This window comes from Berghia stephanieae, chromosome 14 (assembly GCF_034508935.2).
Source record: "Berghia stephanieae isolate SIO BIC M18660-M18661 chromosome 14, UCSD_Bste_1.3, whole genome shotgun sequence".
Taxonomy (NCBI): Eukaryota; Metazoa; Mollusca; class Gastropoda; order Nudibranchia; family Aeolidiidae; genus Berghia; species Berghia stephanieae.
In genome coordinates, this window is record NC_088373.1 from 3627221 (window position 1) to 3648708 (window position 21488).

At 33.6% G+C, this 21488-nt stretch overlaps 1 protein-coding gene across 1 annotated transcript in view; it reads right to left on the bottom strand.

The window, feature by feature from the left end:
• Window positions 1-11834: 11834 nt before the first annotated feature.
• The window catches only part of LOC144959477 (uncharacterized), a 43423-nt gene continuing 33769 nt past the window's right edge, over window positions 11835-21488 (bottom strand). Inside the window, exons 7-9 of the mRNA XM_078892084.1 lie at window positions 16242-16362; window positions 14670-14826; window positions 11835-12380 (exon numbers count right to left, since the gene is read on the bottom strand). Of these exons, the coding sequence (XP_078748210.1) occupies window positions 11976-12380; window positions 14670-14826; window positions 16242-16362 (683 nt within the window). The 3' untranslated portion in view covers window positions 11835-11975. The remainder of the gene's footprint in view (window positions 12381-14669; window positions 14827-16241; window positions 16363-21488) is intronic.

Sequence of the window (21488 nt, forward strand, 5' to 3'; positions counted from 1 at the left end):
TACTCTTCAACAGTCGTAACGTCACTTCCTTCCTAATGACGCATGGTAACTTAGTAACACTGGCTCTAAACTATTGGAACAATGGCGGACGTCCGTATGAAATATTTCTCCGGCGAGCATAAAAGCGTATCCAGAGGGGAATAAAACAAAAATTCGATCATGTTTTGACTTTTACACATTCTAATCACAAGGCATATGAAAAGTTCTAGCCAGTATGAAAAATAAAAAGTAATGATTTTCTTTATTTAGAACCAAGATGGCCACCGTTGCCGTGGGGCGTGACATCAGACTATTGAATCCAATTGGAAAACAGTGTATAGGGGTATAAAAGACACAGTAAGCGAACTCCTTCCCCACTATGGAAGGTCGGGAACCCCATCCAGGGGTAACCTGTAACATGCTGAGTGATTGACACCATGTGTAAACAGCAGTATTCAATAATAATAAATGGCATTTTTATTTTAGATTCCAATAAAATAATGCAAATATGCACGGCGAATTAAATTATACAAAAAAAAGATAGTATCATCTAAAAGCAATGACACCGCCCCCCCCCCCCCCCCCCCCCCCCCCCAAAAAAAAAAAGCAATGTTGATGACAATAATATTAATAACAACATTACAGAAAAACTATGATAATAGGGATTGCCTGAAATCATCATCAACATCATCATCATCATCTATGACATGAACATATATGAAGACATTTTTTGTATATCAGAGACAGTGAAGTGAATATAATTACAATGTATCATCTTGTTTTTGTTTGTTGCTTTAGGTCTCTTCCAACACAATTGAGGTTATACGAGAGACCGCTGAAACAAAAAAACAAGCAATCTAACAAAAATAGTACAAATGTAAATCAAAATCATAACATAAAGATATCATAAGCTAAATTATAAATAACCAAGAACAAACAGGCAGAAGATTTACAGAAAAAAAAATATCCCCTGTCAAAAATACAATCACAAACCAAAGAAGCAGGATAGGCTAGTAAAGAAAAGAAGAAACGACATCACTATCGGATCGTACACCCATGCGAACATCATAGGTATATGATTCAAGGGTGATGCTCCCATCCAACCACCCGCTGTATCATCTTGAAAACAGCCAGCAACGTAAGGAGGATGGCGGGGAATGATGTGGAAAGACACTGTCAATATTTCAATTCTAGCTGAAACAAATTCATGAGTAATGATGGAACCAAAAAAAAAATCAAAAAAACAAAAACAAAACAAAAGTAATCATTATTTACAAATGGGTTTGGTTTGCTTATTTTGTTTTTGTGAGCTTCACAAATTTACTGTGCCTGAAACGGTTTAAGATCACATCAGAGCAGTGACATGAAAGATTGTTTGTTTTGTTTTTACTGGTTTTAAAGGGCTTGCGACACATTTACGTCATTTCAGCACAAGTAAAAAGGAAGAAAATTTGTATAGTAAAAAAAAGGTACTATAGATTTACAATCGAAAGCACACAAGAAAAAGTAAGACGAAGGCGAAGAAGTCAAATAGGAACAGGTGTAGATTCCAAGAGCACGCCATCAATGTGCTTAGTTTGAGATCACCTAAAAGTTTCATCCAGACTCAAGCACAGGATCTCACTAAGAGGAATACACTCAAATGTTTGCAAACCATTATATATCTAAACAATAAAAAAAATAGAATAAAAAATATAACAATACACATCAGAGAGATGATTTACAAGGAAAAAAAATATCATCTCCCGAAACTATTAACTAAATTTTTGACTTTTTCCCTCCCAGTCTAAGATTCTGACCAGGTTAGGAGAAAACTAAGCAATCCCATTCCAAGACAATCCCAGGACAGATTGCAACTCGGAAAACAGATACAGGGGATAGAAGACACAACGTGACTTCCTGCCCACCTCCTGCAGCAATATTTAGATAAAAGGGAGATAAGAAATCAATCTGGCATTATGTCAGAATAATCTAGAGGGAGGCGAAGTGGCCAAGTGGTTAAGGCATTCATTGCACTGTGACCCGGAAGGTCCCGGTTTCGAGTCCCGCTTCAGGCACTTTCGGAATTGGTTCAAATAGGAAACAGGAGGAAATAGGTGTAAAATCCAAGAGCACACCATCAATGTACTTAGTTTGAGATCACCTAAATGTTTCACCCATACACCAGCACAAGATACCACTAAGAGGAATACACTCAAATGCGTAAATTATACAATCAAAACAACAATACGTTATAGAGAGATGATTTACAAGGAAAAAAATATAATCTCCCAAAACAATAACGATACATTTGGCTGTTTCCCTCCCAGCAAAGCACTATGGCCAGGGCCAGGGCAAAACCAAGTAATCTCATTCCAAGACAAAGACAGATAGCAAGTTGGAAAACAGATATAGGGGGGGGGGGGGTAGAAGACACAGTAAGTACCTCCCTGCCCACTATGGGAGGCCAGGAACCCCACCCAGGCCCCCATCTAGTATCATAGATTTAAGCAAGTCAATATTTACAGGTGAAAGCAAAAATAATAGACAGTGAGGCTGTTGTTTTTAAACCAACTAAATTTTACCTACCTATGACACTGCTACATGCATTATGCTGATAATCTAACTAATTAAAAATAATTATATGTATATACAGACTAAGGTGACATGACAATATGATAATCAAAATGACGGCTATAGATGTGATAAAAATAGAATGCTTAAGTAGGTCACAAAATGATGAAATAAATATGTTTAAAACCCAATAAATTTGTGACCCACGGCCTCAAACAGTTATCATGCCAGGTTCAACCATGTCAAAAAAAAATAAAAAATAACGATTTCAAATTTAAAATGACATGAAATCTGAGATTTTAATTTCTGTCACTTCAAGAATACCAAATCCATTGTCTTCAATCTACTATAGATAGTTTGAAGATGACGTCACTCTGGTCTTTGTTATTGTTTTTTTGCCATCCGCGTTTATGAGTAATAATCACTGAACTGTATTGACCCTACTATAAACATTCATGGACACACATAGTTTTGTGTGTTGGTCTGTTATACTTCCGGATGGCAATGTTATGAGCTTCTTAGCCAAGCGCATACTATCTATATGTATGCTGGTGAAGGGAAACCTACAGGAATGCCGACAATCTTTTTCAAGACAAAGGCAAAAAATTCATTGATTGGCAGTTCAGATACCATAATCGACTTTTTATGACTATAGCAATTATAAACCCTCTTTTTTGCAATTTGTTTTGTTTGTTTTTAAGGGTTTTACAGCGCTTGCAACACATTTAGGTTATATCAGCGCCAGTAAAAAGGAAGAAAATGGGATAGTAAAAAGTTCTAGAATTACTCGAATTATAATTAAAGCAACAAAGGGGAACCGGGAACAAATAGGGATCAGATGTAGATTCCAAGAGCATACCACCAATGTACTTAGTTTGAGATCACCTATAAGAGTCATCCGGACACAAGCACAAAATCCAACAAAGAGGAATACACTCAAATGCTTACATTATACATTTAAAATAACAAATACAAACAATACATAACAGAGAGATGATTTACAAGGAAAAAAATATCTCCCAAAACAACTATGCATTTGACTGTTTCCCTCCCAGTCAGGACTCCGGCCAGGGCCAGAACAAAACCAAGTAATCTCATTCCAAGACAAAGACAGAAAGCATGTTGGAAAACAGATATAAGGGGATATAAGACGCAGTATGTACCTCCCTGCCCATTATGGGAGGCCAGGAACCCCACCCAGTTTTTTTTGCAATGATGAAAGCATTTGTGAGAATATTTATCATTAAACATGTTTATTTTATGGTTAAATTTAAATCCTAAAATTAATGATAAATATTCTCACAATTTAAATAAATTTAAATCCTAAAATTAATGATAAATATTCTCACAATTTAAACACAGTTTTCTCAGTTTAACGATTCTCTGCCTTCCCAACTTCAATTCTCAATATCTCATGAACTTGTTAAGATAAATTGATAAAGCTGCACAATGTTTAAAAAAACCCACTGATGCATCACAAATGATAAATATCTCAAAATAAGTAAGTTGACTATTCCTAAAAGTTTTTTAGGGCCACTGCTCTTACAATAAAATTAAAATGAATATTTAGTGTCTACACAAACCTAAAACGATACCACTTTGATGGTGTGAGTCACATTAAATGCATAAAACTAAAACAAACAAAAAAACACAATAATAATAAATAAATAAAAATTGGAAAAAAAAAAAAAGAAAAAAACATTTTTTTTTAAAAGAGAAAAAATATTATAAAAGACATAAATTCGGATTATGCACAATAACATAGATGTGTCGAAAATAAGTTGATAATGTAGTTACAAATTTGGGACAAGGCACAAGAAAGCGTAAGACAAAAATCCATAAAAGCATGTATGATCGTAGCCTTCGTAATCTAATAAATAGCCTGACACTGACCAAAAAAAAATCCACCACAATACAATGCAAGGATCACTACAAGAAATGGAACAGTGAGTTGTACTCTATTGGTTCAACCAAAGGGATCTTTTATATATATAAGCAGAGCAGTATCAACAACACTTTACAATTTCTTTTGGCGATTGTTCCCTTGTACCGAGATGTAATATTTATAGAAGTGTAAGGCTATATACAGGGGTCTCAATACCTCAGTTGGTAGAGCACTCGCTACACACACATAAGGATCAAGATCGATTCGGGTGAAGTCAAGATTTTATTTCTTTGACCATCCCGACTACTCAGCAATAATTGGGTAACTCTGTTAGATCCAGCAAAAAGTACTTTGCAATAGAATAAGCCTCTTATCCAAAGGGTAGCTATCAATTTCTATTGTCCGTTTCACACCATAGAAACTGGGATAACCTTTGGCTCCATAGGCCTGATGGCTCTGAAGGGCTACTTTTGTTTGTTTTTAAGGGTTTTACGGCGCTTGCAACACATTAAGGTCATATCAGCACCAGTAAAAAGGAAGAAAATGGGATAGTAAAACGTTCTAGAATTACAAGTAAAGCACCCAAGAATAAGCATGACAAAGGGAAATTGGTTCAAATAGGAAACAGATGTAGATTCGAAGAGCACACAATCAGTGTATTTTACGGCACTTGCAACACATTAAGGTCATATCAGCACCAGTAAAAAGGGAGAATATGAGATAGTAAAAAGTTCTAGAATTACAATTAAAGCACCCAAGAATAAGCATGACAAAGGGAAATTGGTTCAAATAGGAAAGAGATGTAGATTCCAAGAGCACACAATCAGTGTATTTAGTTCGGGATCATTAAATGTCTCCTCCAGACACAGGCACAGGTCCCTGCCAAGAGGAACACACTCAATTGTTTACAAATCATATGTAAAAGGAAAAAGAATACAGTGCATAACAGAGAGATGATTTACAGGGGAAAAGTTTCATCTCCTAAAACCAACACATTTGACTGTTTCCCACACTGGGCAAAACCAAGTAACCTCATTCCAAGACAAAGACAGAAAGCATGTTGGAAAATAGATATACGGGGATAGAAGACACAGTATGTACCTCCCTGCCCACTATGGGAGGTCAGGAACATCACCCAGACATTGGAATGAAAATTACTAGGAAAGTTCATCATTGAAAATCTCTAGAAGGGGTGATTTTCATTTATTAACCTTCTTCTTACCACCTACAGCAAAATCGTCACATTTGTTACAACACAAAATACATTTTTTCTTATTCAGATTTATTTTGCACATCTCAACGATCTTTGTTTAATTAATAATATAAAGTTGTTTTGTTGAGAGCTTGTTTGAGTTTTTAAATAATCCATTGTTCTGCTGGGTAAGCCTGCCATTATGGGAAAATACTGAAAATGGTAGGTAAGGAGAGAGTTAACTTTCATTCTAGAGACAGGTTGATTTTCTATGGATGATTTTGTCTTGTATTTTTCCCTCTGTTATCTCTAACACTGTTTCAGAACACCGTTATGGATTTTTGAGAATATAATCAGGAGCTTAATTTTTATTATTTTTGTTTTTAATGGTTTTACGGCACTTGCAACACATTTAGGTTATATCAGCGCCAGTAAAAAGGAAGAAAATGGGATAGTAAAAAGTTCTAGAATTACAATTAAAGCACAAAAGAAAGGTATGACAAAGGGGAACTGGTTCAAATAGGGAACAGATGTAGATTCCAAGAGCACACCGTCAAAGTACTTAGTTTGAGATCGCCTACTCATCCAGACACAAGCACAGGTCCCAACTAAGAGGAATACACTCAAATGTTTACCAATCATATAATACAATATGTAAACTAAACATAATACAATGCATAACAGAGAGATGATTTACAAGGAAAAAAATATCATCTCCCAAAACTATAACTATACATTCGACTGTTTCCCTCCCAGCCAAGGAACTCCGGCAAGGATCAGGACAAAACTAAGTAATCTCATTCCAAGACAATGACAGGTAACAATTGGAAAACGGGTATGGGGGGATAGAAGACACAGCATGTACCTCCCTGCCCACTATGGGAGGTCAGGATCCCCACCCAGAATCAGGAGCTTAAATCATTTAGATATTTATTAATTCTTTCTCAAAACTCCCCAGGGAGTTCCACATGTATGTATCATATCGAGGAGCCACCATCTAGGTACCTTAAAAAAAAAACATTTTATAAAAAAAAGGATGTAAATAACATTTAAAAAATAATATCTGATAGACCTGTTAGTAAAACTGTTAGAAACAATATGGAGAACGTAGATAAAGAGAGCTAAAGAGATTTTTAGAAAAAAAGCTAAATAATAATAATAATAATAATAATAATAATAATAATAATAATAATAATAATAATAATAATAATAATAATAATAATAAAATTAAAAATAAATAAAAATAAAAATAATAAAATAAAAATAATAATAATAATAATAATAATAATAAATAATAATAATAATAATAATTAATAATAATAATAATAATAATAATATAATATTAATAATAATAATAATAATAACAATAATAATAACAATAATAATAACAATAATAATAACAACAACAACAACAACAACAACAACAACAAAACAATCAATAATAATAATTAATAATAATAATAATAATAATAATAATAATAATAATAATAATAATAATAATAATAATAATAATAATAATAATAATAATAATAATAATATATAACAATAATAATAATATTAATAAAAATAAGTTTCTCTCTCATAAAAAATAAATAAACAAAGGAAATCTGTGTAAAAAGAGATCAGTTATGAGAGTTCCATAATCGAAATAGATTGCATTAAAAAGATTTTTTAAAACCCCAGAAACTATCAATACGGACACATGTGAAATAAATAATAAAATAGGAAGAAAAACTTATCCATACACATTGCAATGATGGATAGTTCTGAAAATAGACTTTAAAACAAAATCTCTGTGTGTATAAACATTCAAACAGATAACACTCTATAAGTTGTGCTTACAGTGTGTAGGAAAAAAAAAAGAACTATGAAGAAACTATTTAAATTAGTAAATTACATGAGGTTGAAATGTGTATCTAAAAGATGCAAGGAATTGACGTGAATACAGATTAGGCAGAAGTCGACTAAAAACGGTATGGAACTATATATCATACAAAGAAAGGAGTGTGGCATAAAAAGTGACCAATCTTATTATGTCGGGACAGTTTAGATGGTGAAAATTGAATTTGTGTTGAGAAATATATGTTAGTAGTCCTTCAAAGTCGGAGTTTATCCCGACTTCTATAGTGTGAAACAGAGAATAGCAATTGCTTGCTAACCTTTGAATAAGACGCAAGTCATCAGAAAGTACTTTCCACCAGCTCTAACTCAAACAGACTCAGCTGTCCAATCACTGCTGGATGGACAAGTGAGTCAGAAAAAAATATCGACTTCAATCGGGATCGATCTCGGCTCCTTTGTGTATAAAGCGAGTGCTATACCAACTGAGATATCCGGACCCTAAGAAATATAAGACGTATGCATGGATGCTAGCACCAAAGTATAGAAAGACCTGCAAAAATTTCTGACCACTCAAAAAAGCCTGCAGAAGAATTACAATTTTTAAATACTAAATATACAACGAATAGCAGGAGAATGTCAAAGGGGAAACAGGAATTGCTGCGCAGGAAATATGATCTTTTTTTGGACAGTATAATACGTTTATGTAGACAGAATATATCATCAACCACAAAGACTTTCCTTCTTTTTTTTCTTCTTCCTCTTCATTTCAAACACAACTCCAAAGTCTTGTTATGGTGTGTGTCCTGACTCATTGTCTATGCTGCTATGTTGATAGCTTCCACTTCTGCTCTACAATTTGTGCATATAGAACTATGTAGTTGGAATTGCAAAATCAAGGGAGATTTCTTTGTCATGGATGCTAATACTCTTCAACAGTTGTAACGTCACTTCCTTCCTAATGATCCATGGTAACTTAGTAACACTTGCTCTAAACTATCGGAACAATGGCGGACGCCCGTATGAAATATTTCTCCGGTGAGCATAAAAGCGTATCCAGAGGAGAAAAAACATAAATTTGATCATGTATTGAATTTAACACATTCTGATCACAAGACATATGAAAAGTTCTAGCCAGCATGAAGAATATAAAGTAATGATTTTCTTTGTTTAGAACAAAGATGGCCGCCGTTGCTGGGTGGCGTGACATCAGACTATTGAATCCAATTCCTGCTCCCCCATTTTTCACACCACCTGTGGCAGAACCATTCGTAAATATGTATCCAAGCACCCTTCGGGTATTTCTCTTCTATCATCTCAATAGCGACCCATTGACTTGAAAGTCCAATCTGTGTTAATGCTTAAAAGTCTGCATCTATAACAAATTACGTAAGAATCAAATCAAATTTAGTCGTGACTTTTAAGAGTTAACGATGAAAAAAATCTAACTCACAATGACTAAGACTACAATCATCATATCTGGGTTAAAGGAAAGGTAACTCTAAAATGTTGTCATCCTATAGTAATCTTTCACTTTATATTGAAATCGAAGGAATGCCAAAAATCAACCTGGTATTTTAAAAAAACAAACTTAAATGAAATAATGGAATTGAATGCACATTATGGAAATTAAAAATTAATGGCATATCAAAATTTATTTTTATCATGCTTTACATGGAAGTAAATTATCGTACTATATAATTTCATCATTTCGTTTTAAAAGGAATAAAAATGTACAAACTATGAAAGCTCCTTTATACAAAACATGGAGCACAACCCTCTCCATCCCGTAAAGAAGTATAAAATAAAATAAATCAAAAAAAATTTTTTTATCCGAAAAAAAATTAGAAAAAACTAAGAAAGGAAGATACGAAAAGAAAAAAGTAAAAGAGAAAGAAGGGAAGAGTTTTAAAACTGGATTATGATACATAAAAAAGTAAAGTAATGAAAGAAAAAGACATATTCATTGTCTGTTTAAAGTAACTGTCGGCATTCAATAGAGTATAATAATGAAAACCATTTTTTGTACATACTGTATAAATGCGTTGAAAGAAAAATATTACAAATTAAAGTCATGAGTAACATAAACCAGTGAATCCCACATCTGACTGTCTGTAAACGAATTTCCATTTTTTTATGAATAAAGTATATATTATTATTATCATTATCATTATTATTATTATTATTATTATTATTATTATTATTATTATTATTATTATTAATTATTATTATTATTATTATTATTATTATTATTATTATTATTATTATATTATTATTATTGTTATTATTATCATTATTATTATTATCATTATCATTATTTTTTTTAAATTATTATTATTATCATTTTTCATTATTATATTATTATTATTATTATTATTATTATTATTATTATTATTATTATTATTAACTATTATTATTATTATTATCATTATTATTATCATTATTATTATTATTATTATTATTATTATTATTATTATTATTATTATTATTATTATTATTATTATTATTATTATTATTATCATTATTATTATCATTATTATTATTATTATTATTATTATTATTATTATTATTATTATTATTATTATTATTATTATTATTATTATTATTATTATCATTAATTATTATTATTATTATTATTATCATTATTATTATTATCATTTTATTATCATTATTATTATCATTATTATTATTATTATTATTATTATTATTATTATTATTATTATTATTATTATTATTATTATTATTATTATTATTATTTATTACCCATCTTCACTACAATCAATGGATAACATCTACTTAGAAGAGTCTTATTTTTATTCCTTCTTCTTCAAACAAAATGGCTGCATCAGTCAGACTAAGTATTATTGTCGATGGGCAGAATCTAAAGAAATAGGGAAAAAAACAACAACTGTTTTAAATATGGTACTGATATTAAATGGTGCACCTTTAAAGGTTTTACTCATTCTCAGAAGTTTGAGACCAGCAACAGTTGTTGCATAAGCAGAATACACTTAGTAAAAATGAGTATAGATGACAGTGAACATCAGGAGGAATATTACAAATGTGATATCCCAAATGATATTACTCTTGTCCCTGACCATACATACACACACACATATATATACATATATATATATATATATATATATATATATATATATATATATATATATATATATATATATATATATATATATATATATATATATATATATATATATATATATATATATATATATATAATGATTTGCAGCACATGGTAATTAGGCAGGACACCAATTCAATGACTCCTGAAAATCAAACGACCACAAAATCTGGACTGATAGATGGAGGTCAGAAAATGCTATCACCACCTGCAAGAAAAATGTATCAGTTTTTTTATTCTAACAGTTGTCTGATAAGCCTGGTGATGAAAATATAAATGTCAGAGAGAAACTGCCAGGAACACCCCCTCATGGCATTTGTAAAGAACACACTGTTCCTATTTATCCTTGTAGAATACTTTTCTGCACAGCACATAAATGCATGAATTTCTAAAAATCAATAAATTAATCATTTTAAAAAAAAATGTGTATAGGAACACAAGGGAATGAACCATAGGAGGCAAATAAATAAGCCGGAAATATCTATATTGGAATGATTTCTGTTGGATTGGTAAAAAGGTACTGAGGAAGCATAGATTAATTAATGGCAATCATAACTTTTAAATAAAATTTTAAAAAACCCTGAAAAAACAATTGGAGAGAACATCCATTAAATAACACACATTCATTCCTCCTCACTTACCCATTTCTTGCACAAGATACAGAAACATCTTCACTTACCCATTTCTTGCACAAGATACAGAAACATCTTCACTTACCCATTTCTTGCACAAGATACAGAAACATCTTCACTTACCCATTTCTTGCACACGATACAGAAACATCTTCACTTACCCATTTCTTGCACAAGATACAGAAACATCTTCACTTACCCATTTCTTGCACACGATACAGAAACATCTTCACTTACCCATTTCTTGCACACGATACAGAAACATCTTCACTTACCCATTTCGTGCACACGATACAGAAACATCTTCACTTACCCATTTCTTGCACACGATACAGAAACATCTTCACTTACCATTTCTTGCACAAGATACAGAAACATCTTCACTTACCCATTTCTTGCACACGATACAGAAACATCTTCACTTACCCATTTCTTGCACACGATACAGAAACATCTTCACTTACCCATTTCGTGCACAAGATACAGAAACATCTTCACTTACCCATTTCTTGCACAAGATACAGAAACATCTTCACTTACCCATTTCTTGCACAAGATACAGAAACATCTTCACTTACCCATTTCTTGCACAAGATACAGAAACATCTTCACTTACCCATTTCTTGCACAAGATACAGAAACCTCTTCACTTACCCATTTCTTGCACAAGATACAGAAACTTTGATTCATTAAACAACTCTTACCTAAGGCAGATTAAAAACAAGACAAGGAACAACAGAATAGCTATCATCAAACTAAAGTACCCTCATGTTCACCACCACCTCCTCGGAGATCTCCCCGCTCTCTGTCCACCAAATTCAAACCGTCACTACTGCGAGTGAAATGTTTGTTCCGTTTCATCGCCACTGGCTGCGGTTGTTGTTGTTGTTGTTGTTGTTGTCTTTCTTTAAAACTGTCTACAACGCCAGCCCAGCTTTTCCTGTTGTCTTGGTAATTTTTACTGCTGCTGTTGACGTTACGATTACGGTCTTTTCTAACAGGCGGTTTGGAGTCTGTTAAGTCGTCTTCCTCTGGCGTTACAACAGGAGGTTCTTTGTAGATGGGTGCCCGGTCGTTTGAGGACTGCTGTCGATTGGCAGGAGTGCAAGCATAGTGGTTAACTCCCTTGCCTTCATTTAATTTCAGACCAGTGACCTAACGAGGAAGATATGAAAAAGTAATTTAGATACCTTTAAAGAAAGATATATATATAGGTAAAATATAAATTGTCACTCACATTATATATGGCTGAGACGTTCGTTTCTGTGGCTTTCTTCCACGTCCTAATAATAGTCGGCATAATGTCCGAAGAAAAAAATTGTATTCCATATGAGGTGCTTGTCCTTGCTTCCGGTTTGTAGTGGTGATTAGTGTTGATGTGTAGTGACATTGTTGTGGTGTGCTCTCATTGCTTATATTATGGGTGTGTGTGTGTGTGTGTGTGTGTGTTGTGTGTACATGTGTGTGTATGATATATATAGGTATGTTCTTTTTGGCTCTTAATGATGTGTGACTAAAAAATGTATTCTTTTGTTGTTGTTGTTATCTCTAATCCAGAGGCCTTCCGTCCGTTTCGGATTATTGGATATTTGAATTTTAAAATATTATAAGGATTGTTCAGAGAGAGAGAGAGAGAGAGATAGAGAGAGAGAGAGAGAGAGAGAGAGAGAGAGAGAGAGAGAGAGAGAGAGAGAGAGAGAGAGAGAGAGAGAGGGGGGGGGAAAGATTTTAACAAACAAAAAAGGGAGGTGACACATTTATAATTTGCATCATTCTGTAGAAAGAAGCAAAAAGGTAAAAAAAAAAAAAAAAAAAAAAAAGAGTGTAGTAGTGTGGGAGAGGGAGGGGATTGGTGGCGAAGTGGAGAGACTAGTTTGCTAATATGTGACCCTTCGCCTCAAAACGGTATTAAGTCGGGAGTGGTTAAGATGTTGAAAATTGAATTTATAGCCCGAAATATCAGACTTCTGTTGAGTTTGTATGTTTTATTGAGGAGAATGGATACCATATTTCAGGGTGCTAATGCCAATAATTTATATTTTTGACCAGTTTAACATTTAATTCGGCTTTTAAGCATATGGTTCGTTCCGACATAATACCGTTTTGAGACGATGGGAGGTGGTGACAGTGAATGGGTACAACTGAAAACACGAGTTAACAGCTCTTTGTAAGAGTTACAAATGATGGATGATATGGGAATTTTATTTGGTTATCAGCAATTATTTTCTTTGGTTATTTGGCAAATTCTTTTCGGTTTAACGATAGTTTGATCGTATTGGCTTTCGGTTTAATGATAGTTTGATCGTATTGGCTTTCGGTTTAACGATAGTTTGATTGTATTGGCTTTCGGTTTAATGATAGTTTGATCATATTGGTTTTCGGTTTAACGATAGTTTGATCGTATTGGCTTTCGGTTTAACGATAGTTTGATCGTATTGGCTTTCAGTTTAATGATAGTTTGATCGTATTGGCTTTCGGTTTAATGATAGTTTGATCGTATTGGCTTTCGGTTTAACGATAGTTTGATCGAATTGGCTTTCGGTTTAATGATAGTTTGATCGTAGTGGCTTTCGGTTTAACGATAGTTTGATCGTATTGGCTTTCGGTTTAACGATAGTTTGATCGAATTGGCTTTCGGTTTAACGATAGTTTGATCGCATTGGCTTTCGGTTTAATGATAGTTTGATCGTATTGGCTTTCGGTTTAACGATAGTTTGATTGTATTGGCTTTCGGTTTAATGATAGTTTGATCGTATTGGTTTTCTGTTTAACGATAGTTTGATCGTATTGGTTTTTGGTTTTCGGTTTAACGATAGTTTGATCGTATTGGCTTTCAGTTTAATGATAGTTTGATCGTATTGACTTTCAGTTTAACGATAGTTTGATCGTATTGGCTTTCGGTTTAACGATAGTTTGATCGAATTGGCTTTCGGTTTAATGATAGTTTGATCGTAGTGGCTTTCAGTTTAACGATAGTTTGATCGTATTGGCTTTCGGTTTAACGATAGTTTGATCGAATTGGCTTTCGGTTTAACGATAGTTTGATCGTATTGGCTTTCGGTTTAACGATAGTTTGATCGAATTGGCTTTCGGTTTAACGATAGTTTGATCGTAGTGGCTTTCAGTTTACTGATAGTTGATTATCCAAAGCAAAGAGGAAAAAATGACAACATTTTGATTTCTTTTCAGTTTAGTGGTTTTCGGTTTATCCGGTTTTTACTGTAAAATATCATGATCATTTTCATCATCTTTAACACCATTATTATCATTATAAATAATACTATACACATTCCTCACCCACATAACATTCAAGAGATATTTGATGACATCTCTGCCAACTGACTGGGCAACAAATAATTATAAACAAAATTTGAATTGATACACAATCACGACAACTGTAGAACAGAAAAAAAGATGGATAAATGGATGAAGAAACAAACAAACCATATAAGGAGATGCCGAGGACTGTTTGGATGACAGATAGGGGGCGCTGCTCACACTGCGATTATATGGGTCCTCTCCATCGTACCCTTCGTCATCCGAGTGGCTGTGGTGAGATAATGGAATGCCAGATTCCAAGGCTTGGGCTTCCACTGATTTCCTGTTCAAATAACATTTATAATAAGCTCAACACGTAGAATAACAAATGAGGAAAAAAACTTTAAAAACAAAACACTTCACATATTGTAATATTTGGTATTCATCGATCTATGAGAAAAATCCTCACTAGTTTTAAAATATCAACAAAAACTAAAGTATGTATTGCTAAATGTTATGTACGGTCCACATTCCTATATGCATGTGAAACATGGACCATAACGAAAGAGATAGAAAGAAAAATTGATGCCTTTGAGATGTGGATATACCGAAGAATTCTGAGAGTATCATGGACATTCTGCTTCTTATTGATGCAGGCCAAAGATCCAGAAAACTGTTGGCAGAAGTTAAAATGAGAAAACCGATTTATTATGGACACATTAGGAAACACAACGCCATTCAAAAATCAGTGCTAGAAGGAAATGTAGCTGGCAGAAAAGCACGGGGCAAACCAAGGAAGTCCTCGGTGAGAAATGTGGAGGCAACAACTGGCAAAAAGAAAAAAAGACTGCTCGGTAATGGCTCTAGACCGTGAAGAATTACGTTCCATGACATTCAACCTTTGTAGGGATATGGAAGGATCTTAAGAATCTCATGGACAGAGAACAAAACTAATGAAGAAGTATTAGAGCAAGCTGAAAATAAAAGGTTATTAATTCGTACATTAAGAAAAAGACAAATGCAATTTTTAGGGCACCTAAATCGACATAAATGTATTGAATATCTTGCTCTCACAGGACAGATAGAAGGCAAAAAGAGTAAAAGTAGACTAAGAAAAACATATATGAATAGTTTGAACAGCTGGGTGACCAAGAAAGAGAAGAGTAATATTAGTTTTCTGAGGTTATCTGATCAGAGAGATGAATGGCGTACCAAGATCACCGATGTCTGGCACAGACTTGGTACTTGAAGAAGAAGAAGGGAGATGGAACTCCGGTAAGGGGAGGTAATTGGCTTTAACCAGATAAGAAAATAAAGGTAGAAAAAAAAAATGCTCCAGAGATATGCTGTGGCTTGGGATAGCAGTAAGTATTTTGAATTATTATGCTACGTTCACAGGCAGTGCACCTATATCAATTATGTAACAATCAGAGTCAAAAGGATTTCTCTTTTTGTTTTTTTAAGTCTTACAGCTGCCCCCCCCCCCTCTCTCTCTCTCTATCTCTCTCTCTCTCTCTCTCTCTCTCTCTCTCTCTCTCTCTCTCTCTCTCTCTCTCTCTCTCTCTCTCTTATTATTATTATTACTATTATTATTATTATTATTATTATTATTATTATTATTATTATTATTATTATTATTATTATTATTATTATTATTATTATTATTATCATTATCATCATCATCATTATTATACAATGTTAAACGGGTTGAGAAGGCTGCCAGTAAAAAAAAATATTCAAAAATCCATCACCACGTACGTATTGTACGTCTTTTCTTGGTTTCTTCTCTTTCGCCTCTTGACAACAATGAGGAGGATGACGACGATGAGGAGGAGGACGACGATGACTACAGCAATAGCTACAATGAAGCCAGTTGTGTCTGAAATGGAAGCAAACAACAATAAGAGAAAAGTCAGTAAATAACTACACACAGGAATCTGGCAATGTTCACATGTGACCCTTCATCTCAAAACGGTATTAAGTCGGGATGATTAAAATGCTGAAAATTGAATTTGTAGCCAGAAATATCAGACTTAAGTTAAGTTTGCTTGATAGAGGAGAATGAATATCATATTTTACTGTGCTAAATACCAACGTTTCATATTTTTGACCAGTTTGACGTTAATTGACTTTTTAGCATCTGGTCCATCCCGACATAATACCGTTTTGAGACGAAGGGTCACACATGGTCTTGCTGTCTTAATTAACTCCTCAATCCTAGAGATTTTCGCTACTTTTCAAAATTGGAAAAAAAAAAATAGTATTAAACATGGGCATCTACATAGATAGTTTTATTAATCTATCGTCTTGTTGTTGATTTAGTTTTTGAGGGTTTTACGGCGCTTGCAACAAGGTCATATCAGCACCAGTAAAAAGAAAGAAAATGGGATAGTAAAAAGTTCTAGAATTAGAGTTAAAGCATCCAAGAAAAGGTAAGTCAAACGGGAATTTGTTCAAATAGGAAACAGATGTGGATTCCAAGAGCACACTGTCAAAGTACTTAGTTTAAGATCACCTAAAAGTCTCATCCAGACACGAGGACAGGTCCCAGCTAAGAGGGAGGCACTCAAATGTTTACAAATCATAAATAATATGTACACAAAACATAATATGGTGCATAATAGAGAGATGATTTACATGGAAAAAAATATCATCTCCTTAAAACTCTTAACTATACATTTTACATTTGACTGTTTCCCTCCCAGATACCGTATCCGGCCAGGGCCTGGACAAAACCAAGTAATCTCATCCCAAAACAAAGATAGAAAGCCAGCTGGAAAACAGATATAGAGGGATAGAAGACAAAGTACGTACCTCCCTGCCCACTATGGGAGTTATTCATCTATCATTAACATGCAAAAACTAAAAACATTAGCATTTATACCACGTCTATAATTTGTCTCATAAAAATGTAAAAAATAGGCATGGGGTAAAAGTAACCCAGGGAAACTACGGATACAGTCGGTGTTAGGGTTGAGTGAGTTAATCAGTAGTGGACTTGACTTATTTGCAAACAGCTAATCCTTCAGAGCCACACAGCCATACGGCCCTTGAAACCGAAATTTATCTTTTTTTTCTGTAGCATTAAACGGAAAATATAAATTGTGATCACTCATCTCAAAATGGTGTAAATTCCAGTTTCAACCTAATGCTTAAAATTTACTTTTAAGCTGTACTTTTAAAATATTGCATTTCAGCTTTTCAACAAGTGAATGGGGCCGAAACATGTTGAATGCTGAAGACAAATCAATAAAAAGAATTCTGTAATATGTCTTGGGTTTATATCAATGACTATATATTTTATTCAACAAAAGCTTTAAAATGCTTTAGATTATAAGAGAAGTCATTTATATTAGATTTAATAGACCCCGCTACCCAACCACTGCTGGCGGGACGGAAGTGAGTGAAAAAAAAAGTCTTGTCTGAACCAGGAGCCAATAAGTCTTTTTGCCAGTGAGGACAGAGCTTATCAACAGAGCAATTGAACGCCAAACTTTTGTGAATTTGACAGCCTTGAATAGTATAAAAATCATTTCCCGAAGGCTGTGTGAAAATAGCTACACGGGGATGTGTTCAGACAACAAAAGTCTAAAAGATCATTGCTTAGCCATTGTCACTAAAAGCTTATCCATCAATGACATTAGAGGTCTGTGTGCTAGTGCTATGTGTTGTACTGTGGAACATTCCCAGTTATTGTTATAAAGCCTCGTAATGTATTGTCTGTATGTCTGTGTCCTAGTGCTATGTATTGTACTGTGGAACATTCCCAGTTATTGTTATAAAGCCTCGTAATGTATTGTCTGTATGTCTGTGTGCTAGTGCTATGTGTTACTGTGGAAATTCCCAGTTAATGTTATAAAGCTCGTATGTATTGTCTGTATGTCTGTGTGCTAGTGCTATGTATTGTACTGTGGAACATTACCAGTTATGTTATAAAGCCTCGTAATGTATTGTCTGTATGTCTGTGTGCTAGTGCTATGTATTGTACTGTGGAACATTCCCAGTTATTGTTATAAAGCCTCGTAATGTATTGTCTGTATGTATGTGTGCTAGTGCTATGTGTTGTACTGTGGAACATTCCCAGTTATTGTTATAAAGCCTCGTAATGTATCCATTCATCCAACTAAATTCGTAGGGATTTTTTGTTTGTTTTTTTTTTTTTTCTTTCTTTTTGTGGCAAATGTTAGGAAAACAACCTTTTGGTACAGCCTCAATGAAATCTGGATAAGTAGCAAGACTGTACTGTCAAGTCTCTCGTGGTACAAGGTTTTCATCAAGGTTGGACAAACACATCAAACCTTTTTCCCTTGGATTCATATACCTTTTAATGATAAGTATATACTTAAGTTACGTGATAAAGTAATCCAAGCTATTAAAAGAAATTGATTTTTTTTTAACCAACAAAATAAAAGAATATAAAAACCAAAACTAAACTCCAGAAAAACTAACCTTACACCAATTACCATTGAATTTGCAGAATTTGAAAAATTCATAAAAATGAAGTATTACAACATGAACATATAAATTTGAATAGAGAATCTAAAACAAGAAAAAGACAATGACAAAGATGTCTGTCATTCAAATAAAAAAAATTAAAAAATGGAAACAAATGTGCTATATTAGAGAACTTTTTTAATATATATGTCTCGAAGAGAAATCTGAGATCAAACAATGATAAATGTTATTTATATAAATTTTTTTTTTTTTTTTGAGAAATCTATTACAAATCGTAAACTTGGTAAAAAATCATTTCACTTGTTAGCATCCAACCAGATACTGCGTCAGATGCTAGGAATCCTTGTCAAATTTTAAACCTTGGTTGGAATATTTCCTTCCTATGTCTTGAATAAACTTGAGTCGTTTCTTTGTACTTTATTTGCCTACATTCCTTCATGTCAACACTATAATATTATATACGATTCTTTAAAGCACTTGGAGCTTGTTCTAATAAGATAAAAAGCACTAGATAAACGATGTGTATAATTATTTTTTAAAATAAAACAATAACAATATTCAAATCTACAGAGGATTGAAATGTGTAAAGACTGAAAAAAAGTATAGGAAAATCCAAAACAAAGAAGATGGCTTCAACAGCCCTTAATTAAAGTAAGATTTTATCAAACTTGTAAGGATGATTTTTAGCTCAGCCTTCGATGTTGACTCAAATGTGTGAATGAATATTTAGTTTTCGGTTATTTTTGCGTTTCTTGAGATTTTATACATCGCAATATCCACTAAACGTGCTCAAAGCGCTTTGCAGGGGTCCTGGCCAACAGCAACACTTAACATGTATGACGGGATATGACGTCTGTAAGGCAATATTACAATTATTTCGGACAGAAACAACGCTGTTGACGGCCAGGTACTCATTTTACACCTAAGTACGGTGAGAGAAAGTGAGTAAAGAGCCTTTTCCAAGGACTCAACTATGCACCGAGCGAGGCTGGAGCCCAGGACCTTCCGATCCAAAAGCGAGTGTCATACCACTAGACCACATAGCCGCACTAGGGTCTAAGTTTCTTGCTCTGAGAAAACAAGAGATGCTGACAAAAAGTTCAAACCCAGGCCTCCTGAATGAAAGTATTCACTTGGCCATCTTACCCCTGGAAAACCTTAATTCAGCTATCCCTTGCTTGTTTGTTTTTGTTTTTGAGGGTTTTTAACGGCACTTGCAACACATTAAGGTCAAATCAGCACCAGTAAAAAGGAAGAAAATGGGATAGTAAAAAGTTCCGGAATTACAATTAAAGCATCCAAGAATAAGGCAGACAAAGGGGAATTGGTTCAAATAAGAATCAGGTGTAGATTCCAAGAGCACACTATCAAAGTATTTAGTTTGAGATCACTAAAAGTCTCATCCAGACACAAGCACAGGTCCCCACTAAGAGGAAATAACTCAAATGTTTTACAAATCATATATACTATAAAGAAAACATAATACAAAGCATTACAGAGAGATGATTTACAAGGAAAAAAATATCATCTCCCAAAACTAACTATAAATTTGACTGTTTCCCTCTCAGCCAGGGCATCCGGCCAGGACCAGGACAAAACCAAGTAATCTCATTCCAAGACAAAGACAGAAAGCAAATTGGAAAACAGATATAGGGGGATAGAGGACACAGTAAGTACATCCCTGCCCACTTTGGGAGGTCAGGAACCCCACCCAGACAGCTATCCCGTGTATCACTATTCATTTATTCAAAATTTAAAGAAACAAGAGGGTAAATACAAAAGAAACCATCGAAAGTTCTGCTAAAAAAAAATAAAAAAACAACAAAAACACAAGAAATATGTGGAAGACGTGGGATGGGATGGGGAAAGAGAGGAAGGAAGGAAATTTGTTAGATTAAATATCAAGACATATTTTGTGTCAGTGCATAACATAATCAGTCAGAATGTGAAAATTCTGGATTGCTTTGTTTGTTTGTTTTCATTTTCTGAAAGAATATGTTCCCCAGAGCATTTTAATCTTTATTTGAAGTAAATCGGGTTATTTTTAATGAAGTTATGGTCAGATGTATGGGAAAGGTATCCAGCAACTTTTCTCAAATTTCATACTTTTTCAACTTCGACTAGCTGTAAAAAATATTTAGAAGTGAAATTAAGCTTTGACATTTCCCAAAGATGTACAAAAAGGGTTGATTTAATCATTTATGACAAGAACTCATTTTTAAAATATAAAATTGATCTTCTAACTAAACTTGTCAATAACTCTTGTCAATAACTCAGTTCAAATCTTTTCACCATCCGACTGATTATGTCATTCACTGTAACATGTAATAAAAATTATGTATTTAATGCACTTGATTGGTCTGGAAATTATTCTGTAGAGAATACTGAGTTGTCTTCCCTGATTGAGCTCTTCTTCTTTGTTTGGGCAGCCAATGCCATCATGCTGGCGACAAGCGCTGTGCTATGTTGTATAAAACGGTAGGGGCTGCCTGAAGCCGGTGATCGTAAAATACTAACGAAAGAGTGAAAATGGAAAGGCTTCGTATGGGA